At 64.3% G+C, this 9,543-nt stretch overlaps 1 protein-coding gene across 2 annotated transcripts; it reads left to right on the top strand.

The window, feature by feature from the left end:
- The first annotated feature begins 288 nt into the window (after window positions 1-288).
- On the top strand, window positions 289-9,030 carry MYO1A (myosin IA). 2 transcript variants are annotated; one of them, XM_086870238.1, is made up of 29 exons: window positions 289-409; window positions 1,250-1,393; window positions 1,986-2,101; window positions 2,293-2,387; window positions 2,492-2,596; window positions 2,697-2,743; window positions 2,894-2,957; window positions 3,031-3,129; window positions 3,224-3,327; window positions 3,408-3,555; window positions 3,637-3,755; window positions 3,839-3,925; window positions 4,009-4,074; window positions 4,187-4,291; window positions 4,531-4,593; window positions 4,700-4,900; window positions 5,512-5,738; window positions 5,818-6,018; window positions 6,098-6,191; window positions 6,307-6,456; window positions 6,553-6,621; window positions 6,875-6,961; window positions 7,197-7,271; window positions 7,378-7,512; window positions 7,614-7,720; window positions 7,789-7,921; window positions 8,022-8,174; window positions 8,245-8,372; window positions 8,776-9,030. In XM_086870238.1, exons 2-29 carry the CDS (start codon window positions 1,271-1,273, stop codon window positions 8,897-8,899), a joined length of 3,225 nt encoding a protein of 1,074 aa, XP_086726364.1. In that variant the 5' UTR covers window positions 289-409; window positions 1,250-1,270; the 3' UTR covers window positions 8,900-9,030. The 2 variants fall into 2 exon arrangements, with proteins under 2 accessions (XP_086726364.1, XP_086726365.1); XM_086870239.1 differs by lacking the exon at window positions 6,875-6,961 and having other exon boundaries at window positions 297-409.
- The last annotated feature ends 513 nt before the right edge of the window (window positions 9,031-9,543 follow it).

Genomic DNA, 9,543 nt, shown 5'->3' with positions numbered 1-9,543 from the left:
TCTGGGGACAGGTGTCCCCTGAGCAGCCCTGGGCATTCCCGGTTCTCCAGCCCTGTACCTTGCCCCTGCTTCCCGTAGCCCAGGAGAGGAAGCTCCCTTTGTTTGCTGCGCTCCAGGATTTTCCCTGCTTGTTCCTGCTCTGAGCTGCCGGGTGGGGAAGGCACACAGACCCTGGGCAGGGGTGAGTGCCTGCAGCGCTCCTGGGGCTCATCCCCACTGGCTGCTCCTTCCTGCCTCAGTTTCCCCATCTGGGACCTCTGGGGGAGGGCCCTGCGGCCCCCCCGCCCCTCCGTGGGCTGGACGGGGCCAGCACCGGGCGCTGGGCTGGGCCCCGCCGGTTCCGGGCCAGCTCCAGCTGAAGCCGCTGCAGCTGAAGCCGCTCCCGCAGCTGCTGCTCTGCGACCGGGAGGTGAGTCTGGGACCCCTCTGCTGCCAGACAGCCCCAGGAGCGCCCGAGCCCCCCCAGTCCTCAGCTGGATGGGGGTACCCTGTCCCCAGCACCCCCATCCCGGAGCACCTGCATCCCACAGGGCGTGGGGACCCGCTGTCATTGTCACCTGGGGCTGTGGGGGGCTCTTCCTCTGGCTCCCACCCACGGCTGCTGACCCTGGGGTCTCAACCCAGCAGCCCGGGGGGGCTCAGACCCCTGGAGGGCTCTGGCTGCTGGGGCCACCTCCATCACCCTTTTTGCCCCATCCTTCCTCACCTTCCCCTCGCTCGTGAACTTTCCCCGGGGCACAGATAAGTGGGGCTGGGTTTACAGCCCTGCAACCCAGCTGTAAAGTGGGGGTGAAGGTCACCCCCGGGAACGTGACCGTGCTGTCAGGAGGGATGGGGCAGAGGGGGGAGGCAGCGCACGGGCTCCCGGCAGGGACCTGCCGGGGGGCTCGGGTTCCCCTCCCCGGCCCGGCTTCCCCCTGCCAGGAAGGAGGGAGGAAGCGGAGGCTGAATTAATCCCTGCCCCAAGAATAGGATCCAGGTGTCCGCATTTCCTGGCCGGGTCCCCGCTTCCCCCCAGCGTCCGGCTGCCCCCAGCCCCACCACGGGGTCCTGGGCACGGAGAGACCCCAGGAAGGTGCCCCCTGTACCTCTGTGGCTGTGTGGCTGCCTTGTCCCCTGCCCCCAGGGTTGGGGGGAGCAGCGAAGATCCCAGAGGCTGCCGAGGACCTGGTGGGGTGTTTTGGGGTGTTTTGGGGAAGGGGCTGCGTGTCCGTGGCTGCTGCAGCCCCCAGCCCGTGCTGTGTCCCAGCTGCCCCGGAGCTGCCCGGCCATGGAAGGCACCTCAGCGCTGCTGGACGCCGGGGCTGTGGCGGACCTGGTGCTGCTGGACCCGCTGAGCGAGGAGTCGCTGGTCCAGACACTGCGGGAGCGATTCCGCCGCCACGACATCTACGTGGGCAACGGGACGGGGGGCTTGGGGAGGGGCGTGGGGTATGGGGAGTGGGATGGGGAATGGGAGGGCTGCAGGGTCTGGGATGGGGAATGGGATGAGGAATGGGATATGGGGTATGGGAAGGAAAGAGGGATGTGGGGTATGGGATGGGAAGAGTATATGGGGTCTGAGATGGGGAATGGGAGGGCTGCAGGGTGTGGGAAGGGGAGCGGGATATGGGGTATGGGAAGGGAAGAGGGATATGGGGTCTGAGATGGGGACTGGGAGGGTTGCAGGATCTGGGAGAGCTTCAAGGTGAGCAGGATATGGGGTCTGGGATTGGGAGCAGGAGAACTTTGTGGTCCAGAGTGGGAACAGGGCATGGGGCCTGGAATGCAAAGTGGGAGGGCTTCAGGGTCAAGGGTGAGTAGCGAGATTTGGGGTCTGGGATGGGGAGAAGCATCTGGAGAGCAGGAGGGCTTCAGGGTCTGGGATGGGGAGCAGGATCTGGAGTTTAGGATGAAGACAAGGACCTGGGATGGGGATGGGGAGCACCAGGACCTGGTCTGGGTCCTCCTGGTCCCTCATCCCTGCTTTCCTTGCTGTCCCACAGACATACATTGGGAATGTGGTGATCTCGGTGAATCCCTACCAGTCCCTGCCCATCTACACCCCAGAGAAGGTGGAGGAGTATCATGACTGCAGCTTCTTCGCCGTGAAGCCCCACATGTGAGGACGGGGAGGCTGGTGGTGCCCTTGGTCCCCTGGATTGTGCCAAGGGCTTCACTCCCAGGCAATCCCAAGGTGTCGGGGTCCAAGGGAATCCACTTGGGGCAACGCCACAGCCACAACGGGGAGGTCTTGGTGTTTCCTGAAGCCCCCAGATGGCTTCAGCCCTTTCCAACCCCTCTTGCCCCCAGCTATGCCATTGCTGACGATGCCTATCGCTCGCTGCGGGACCGGGACAGGGACCAGTGCATCCTCATCACCGGAGAGAGCGGCGCCGGCAAGACAGGTACAGCCAGGGCTGCGAGGGGGGCTCAGGGCACTGCGAGGGGCTGGTGGGGTGAGGGGCACAGCCCCAGCACCCACGGCCCCACACCAATGATCGCCTGGCAGAGGCCAGCAAGCTGGTGATGTCCTACGTGGCAGCCGTGAGCAGCAAAGGGGAGGAGGTGAACAAGGTGAAGGAGCAGCTCCTGCAGTCCAACCCTGTGCTGGAGGGTGAGTGCCCCACACCCTGAGCCTGCTGCAGCATCCCAGACCTGCCAGGGTTCAGTTCTGTCCCCCTGGACCTCACTGTGACCCCTGTCCTCTTCTGCAGCCTTTGGGAACGCCAAGACTGTCCGTAATGACAACTCCTCCCGATTCGTGAGTGGCCTGGGGAGGGGGGCTGGACCCTGCTGGGGCCATGTGGGTCCTGATGGTACTGGGAGCACAGAGGGGACAGGGATGGGGATGTGGGGAGTGGAGCTGCCAATCCCACCAGGAGCCCTTCCCTGATCCAGCCCCCTCCCCCAGGGCAAGTACATGGACATCGAGTTCGACTTCAAGGGGGACCCCCTGGGAGGGGTCATCAGCAACTGTGAGTACCCACCCCACCCATCCCGGGGGGCTTCCACTCCACACACCCCGCTGACACTGACCCCTCCCCGCAGACCTGCTGGAGAAATCCCGCATTGTCCGGCACGTGAAGGGCGAGAGGAACTTCCACATCTTCTACCAGCTCCTGGCTGGGGCTTCGCCGCAGCTGCTCCGTAGGTCCAGACCCCACAGTGTGGGGGATTTGGAGGTGGAACAGGAGCTGGAGGGGATCGTGGCTGAACTTCCACCTCCTCTCCCCTCAACCAGAGCAGCTGAAGCTCCGCCAGGACTGTGGGCACTATGGATACCTGAACCGGGAGAGCTCCAGCCTGCCTGGCATGGACGATGCAGCCAACTTCCACACCATGCAGGTACCCACGGGAAGACAGGACCCCTCCCCTAAAAATCCTGGAGCCCACCCCATCTCCTGAGCTGCTCTGTCCGTCCCCAGGATGCCATGAGGGTCATCGGCTTCTCGCCCACCGAGGTGACGGAGCTGCTGGAGGTGACGGCCGTGGTGCTCAAACTGGGCAACGTCCAGCTGAGCAGCAGCTTCCAGGCCAGTGGGATGGAGGCCTGCAGCATCACCGAGCCCCAGGGTAGGGACAGGGATGGGAATGGGGGGTTTGGGGACCCCCTCAGCCCCTCCTCAGCTCTGACACCGCCGTCTCCCCACGCAGAGCTGCGCGAGATCTGCGAGCTGATCGGGCTGGACCCCAGCACGCTGGAGCAGGCGCTGTGCTCCCGCACGGTGAAGGCGCGGGATGAGACGGTGCTCACCACCCTCACTGTCCCCCAGGTGAGCAGGACCACCCCCAGCCGTGGGGCTGATGCCTGGCAGCCCCCCATGAGCCAGCACCAGCCCCTCTCCCGTCTCCCCAGGGCTACTACGGCCGGGACGCGCTGGCCAAGAACATCTACAGCCGCCTCTTTGACTGGCTGGTGAATCGCATCAACACCAGCATCCAGGTGAGCTCCAGGGGATCCTGGAGCCCCAGCAGGACCCTGGACCCCCACCCCACACAGGGTTCAACACCCCGTTATCTCCCCAGGTGAAGTCGAATGAGCAGAGGAAGGTGATGGGCGTCCTGGACATCTACGGCTTTGAGATCTTCCAGGTGGGTGAAGGACCCACCAGGGCCCATTCAGGGGGTCAGGAACAGCAGCTGAGACATGGGGCAGGGCCAGGGGCTCGGGAAGCACCTGCCAGACAGGACCCTTCTCTCGCAGGACAACGGCTTTGAGCAGTTCATCATCAACTACTGCAACGAGAAGCTGCAGCAGATCTTCATCCTGATGACGCTGAAGGAGGAACAGGAGGAATACGTCCGAGAGGTACCTCCAGCCCCTGCCAGAGCAGGGCCCCAAGGAGCTTTGGCCCCCCCGGGATGGGGAAGTGCCGGAGACAGCTCCACCACACGTCCCTCCCTCGCCCTGCTCCCTGCCGAGAGCAGATTCAATGGCAGGAAGGGATTTGGGATCCTCATCCCCGTGGCCGGACGTCCGGTTCCTGCCCCACATCATCTGGGTCAGGGTCTGGCTTATCTGTGTGTCTGACCCACATCTACTCTCAGGGCATCCAGTGGACCCCAGTGGAATTTTTCGACAACAGCATCATCTGCAACTTGATTGAGAATGTGAGTTGCCCGCCCAGTGCTGGGATCTTGGGGTTCCAGCTCCCCCCGTAGCCCAAACTGGGATTTGCTGGGGCAGTTTGGGGTGACACCATCCCTCACGGCACAGAGCACCAGCGGGATCCTGGCCATGCTGGATGAGGAGTGCCTGCGGCCTGGCGTGGTCAACGAGGACACCTTCCTCACCAAACTCAACCAGCTCTTGGCCACACACAAACACTACGAGAGCAAGGAGACGCAGAACGCCCGGCACGTCACCGACACCAGCCTGCCACCGCGCTGCTTCCGCATCCACCACTACGCCGGCAAGGTCTGGCAGCACCTGCTCCTTTTTCCAGGACCCTGAACCTCTTTCCAGAATCCTGATCCTCTTCTCACAACCCTGAACGTCTTTCCAGGACCCTGAACCTATTCCCAGTATCCTGGTCATCTTCCCAGTGCCCCACTCCACTTCCCAGAACCCTGGTCCCCTTCCCAGCACTCCAATCCTTTTCACAGCACCCTGTTCTCTTTCCAGCACCCTGCTCCTCCTCCCAGTGTCCCAGTTCTCCTTCCAGCACCCCAATTCTCTTCCCAGTGCCCCAGTCTTTTTCCCAGCACTCTGGTTCTTTTCCAATCACTCCAGATCTCTTTTCAGCACCCCGGTCTCCTTCCCCACACCCCAAGCTTCTTCCCTGCATCTCAGACCTCCTCCTAATTCTCTGGACCTCTTCATAGCATCCTGGTCCTCTTCCCAGCACCCCAGACCTTTTCCCAGTGCCCCAATCCTCTTCCCAGCATCCTAGTCCTTCTCTCAGCACCCCAGTTCTCTTCCCAGTGCCCTGCCCAGCTTCACACAGGAGATGTGGGGCAGGACTGGGAGCAGGCACAGAGATGCTGAGCTGTTCCCCACTCCCAGCACTGACCCCACTGCCCTCTCAGGTGACCTACAACGTGACGGGCTTCATCGAGAAGAACAACGACCTGCTCTTCCGCGACCTCTCGCAGGCCATGTGGGCGGCCCGGCACGCGCTGCTGCGCTCGCTCTTCCCCGAGGGAGACCCCCAGAAAGTCTCCCTCAAGCTGCCGCCCACCGCAGGATTCCAGTTCAAGTCGTCCGTGGCGATGCTGATGAGGAACCTCTACTCCAAGAACCCAAATTACATCAGGTACCAGCCCCGGCAGAGACCCCCAGGGGTGGCTTTGGCACCTGTGAGACCCTCCCCAAACCACCGCTGTGCTCTGCAGGTGCATCAAACCCAACGACACCAAGTCAGCGATGGTGTTCACGCCGGAGCTGGTGCTGGCACAGGTCCGGTACCTGGGGCTGATGGAGAACGTGCGGGTGAGGCGGGCGGGCTACGCCTTCCGCCAGCTCTACGGCCCCTTCCTGCAGCGCTACAAGATGCTCAACCCTCGCACGTGGCCCCGCTGGGACGGTGGGGACAGGTACGGGGTGGGCACGGACCGTGAGGGCCTGGGGGCTGCCGGGGGGGCTCTGACCGGCCTCGTCTCTGCCGCGGTGCAGGGAGGGGGTCGAGGTGCTGCTGGCAGGTCTGGCGTTCCCCGCCGAGGAGCTGGCGTTCGGCCACACCAAGGTCTTCATCCGCTCGCCACGCACTGTGAGTCTGGGAACGGGGGAGTCCAGGGGGTCCAAACTCGTCCTGGGAGGTCCTGGGTGATGCCACAGCCCCTGGAGCTGCTCAGTGACCCAGCGCTTGCCACGGTTGTCCCCAGCTCTTCGATCTGGAGCGGCAGCGCCAGGAGCGCGTGGCCCAGCTCGCCACCCTCATCCAGAAGATGTTCCGGGGCTGGCGGTGCCGGACCCAGTACCAGCTGATGCGCAAGAGCCAGATCCTCATCTCTGCCTGGTTCCGTGGCCACAGGGTGAGGGCAGGGCAGGTCCTGGCTGTGCTTCCCCTGCCCATCCCTCTCCCCCTGGCTCTCCTAGCCCAGCCAACTCACCCCCTTGTTCCCCTGCAGCAAATGAACCGCTACAAGCAGATGAAGCGGTCGGCATTGATCCTGCAGGCGTACGCACGGGGCTGGAAGGTGAGGGCTGGGCACCCCCAGGGCCACCAATGGGACTGGCCTGGTGTGGGGGACCAGGGTGGGTGGGGACAGGGCTCCGTGTGCCCCATGATGGCACCAGGAGCTCCGTGTGTCCCACGCTGGGACCAGATTCACCCCTATCTCCTCTCCCCGTCTTTGCTCCTCCTCTCCTGCCTCTCTCCTGCCTCTCCCTCTTGCTCCATGTCTGTGTTGGTGTCTCCCCCTCGGGCTCCCTGGGCTCTCACCCCCGCAGTCTCGCCGGCTCCTCCGGGAGCTGAAGTCCCAGCGCCGACGTCACGCGGCCGCCACCACCATCGCAGCTCACTGGAGAGGGTACCAGGTAACGGGGCCACGCAGCCTCCAGCCACCTCTGTCCTGCTGTCCGTGCCGCTGCGTCCGGGCTGTCTGTCTGTCCACCCCGCTCCTGCCCATCCTGTCGGGCTGGAGCCTCTGTCCTCTCCGCTGGGACCAAACAGGGACGGGGGAATGTGGGGGATGCGGGGGAAGGGACACCTTGTCCTTTGTGGGGCTGGTGGTGATGTCCGGTGTCCTCACCGCTGGCGCTGTCCCCGCAGGCTCGCAGGACCTACAGGAAGTATTTCCGTTCCAGCGCCAGCACCTGCGTGGCCAACTTCATCTACCGGCGACTGGTGAGTGGGGCTGGGGGAGAGGGGGCCACGGTGCCTTCCCAGCCCCCTGTCCTGGGCCTGGACACCCCTGTCCTCTCCTGACCCCCTGCCACGTTGTCACCCCCAGGTGCAGAGGTACCTGGTGGGGCTGGCAAAGAACCTCCCGCCGCTGTCGGTGATGGACCAGACCTGGCCCCCGGCACCCTACAGGTTCCTGGATGACGCCAACCAGGAGCTGAAAAACATCTTCTACCACTGGAAGGTGGGAGCAAGGGGAGACGGGGAGAATTCCAGTCGGGATCTTGGTGCGCCAGCTCACCCGAGAGGTCTTTGGCAGCACCAAACCGCCCCCTCCCTCGGCAGTGCAAGAAGTACCGGGACCAGCTGTCGCCGTCGCGCCGGACCCAGCTGCAGGCCAAGCTCTGTGCCAGCGAGCTCTTCAAGGACAAGAAGACCCTCTACCCCAAAAGGTGCCGGGGCAGGGGGCTGGGGGTGCAGGGGAGCTCAGGGCAGCAGTGGCTGATGGCCTCGTCCCTAGCCTGCAGCAGCCCTTCCGTGGAGACTACCTGGGGCTGAAGCAGAACCCCAAGTACCAGAAGCTCCACGCCGTAGCCAAGGACAAGCTGGTGATGGCTGACACCGTGAGGAAGGTGAACAGGGCCAGTGGAAAGGTGAGATCCTGCTTCAGCCCCATGCCCTGAGCAGTGGGAGGGCACACTGTGACCCCCCAGCTCGTGGTGACCCCCTGCCCACGCTGACCCCCACCCACAGACAGTCCCACGCCTGCTGCTCCTCACCACTGAGCACCTGGTCCTGGCTGACCCCAAGGCCGCCCAGCCCAAGACCGTGCTCAGCCTCAGTGACATCTGTGGCGTCTCAGTCACCCGCTTCTCCGACGGCTTCCTGGCCCTGCACCTCAAGGAGGTACCTGGGCAGGGGGGCCCTGGGGGCTCAGGGGGTCCCCAGCAGGGCTGACCCCCCGCTCGCCCCACAGGTCTCCACAGTGGGGGCCAAGGGTGACTTCCTGCTGGTCAGTGACCACCTCATCGAGCTGGTCACTCGCCTGCACCAGACCTTTGAGGCCACCACCGGGCAGGCGCTGCCCCTGCACATCACTGACAGGTGTGGGCGTGGTCATGGTGGGTGTGGTCACAGTGGGCGGAGTCTGAGGGGAGGGACTACAATGGGTGGATGGGGCAGGGCTGGGGGCACACAGGGCGTGGCTTCAGTGGGTGGGGCAGGGTGGGGCTGATGTGGGTGTGGGCACTGGAGGGTGGGGCTACAGTGGGTGGGGTTGTTGTGGGAGGGACAGGGCGGTGCCCAGGGTGGGACTGAGGTGGGGGTGGAGCCTCCAAGGGTGGGGCACCACGTGAGCATCCTGACTGGCTGCAGCCAGAGAGGAGTGTGTGTAACCAAGGCAGCTCACTGGGCAATGGGGGGGGATGGGCCTGGGCGTGTCCCCTTCCCACCTCTCCATCCTGACCCCTCCCCATCCGAACCCCTCCCCTCCATCCTCCCACCCCAGGTTCTCCACCCGCTTCCCCAAGGGCGACGTGTCCATCACCGTGGTGGAGTCACCCAAGGCCGGCACCGACGGCCCCGTCTGCAAGAAAAAGGGCAGCAACAAGATGGAGGTCCTGGTGCACTGAGGGGAAGCTGCCCCTCACCAGGACCTGCACCCTCACACCGGCACCCCCGACCCCCCCTTGTGTCATCCCCCACCCCTGGCAGCACCCAGACATCGCTCAAAACCCATTAAAAGGATGTTGAGGTGTCGGTACCGGCGCGGTGTCACCCGTTACAGGTGGGGTGGGACCTCAGCTGCCCCAGCTGGAGGGCACAGCCCAGCCCGGTGATGCAGACCCTCATCCCGGCCTCCTGCTTTTCCTGACTTTTCCTGATGCCTGATTGCAGCCAGCGCTCAGCTTGTGGTGATTGGAAAGGCTCCAAATTGTGGCCACTTTTCCCATCAAGTGGCTCCCAGCTCATGCTGCTGCAGAGGCAATTTCTTGGCGGCCGTGGGTGGTTGCATGTGAGGTCCCTGTCATCCTCCTGCCTGTGCTGGACGTCCTGTCTCCCCCTGCCCAGCGTCCCCCCACCCGGCTGCAGGACCCCCATGCAGGGGCTCCTTGCCCAGGCTGGCACTGGAGCTGCACTTGGGGACCAGGGACATGGAGAAGGGAATAGAGGGAAGTCACTGCACAGCCCCAGTGACACTGCTGCAGCCCAGCACCTGTGGGACCTCCATCAATCCTGCACCCCACTGGTGCCTCAGGACCCCCACCAGTCCTGC

The sequence above is a fragment of the Cyanistes caeruleus genome, chromosome 32 (assembly GCF_971803275.1).
Source record: "Cyanistes caeruleus chromosome 32, bCyaCae1.hap1.1, whole genome shotgun sequence".
Classification (NCBI taxonomy): Eukaryota; Metazoa; Chordata; class Aves; order Passeriformes; family Paridae; genus Cyanistes; species Cyanistes caeruleus.
The sequence above is the reverse complement of the archived record's forward strand: the minus strand, read 5'-3'. Positions and strand labels throughout refer to the sequence as shown.

Excerpts from the sequence above, each read along its gene's own strand:
- MYO1A (XM_086870238.1), top strand. The coding sequence starts at position 1,271 with ATGGAAGGCACCTCAGCGCTGCTGGACGCCGGGGCTGTGGCGGACCTG. Across the intron at positions 6,192-6,306 it reads TCATCCGCTCGCCACGCACT|CTCTTCGATCTGGAGCGGCA; the intron begins GTGAGTCTGGGA and ends GGTTGTCCCCAG. Across the intron at positions 7,513-7,613 it reads ACATCTTCTACCACTGGAAG|TGCAAGAAGTACCGGGACCA; the intron begins GTGGGAGCAAGG and ends CTCCCTCGGCAG.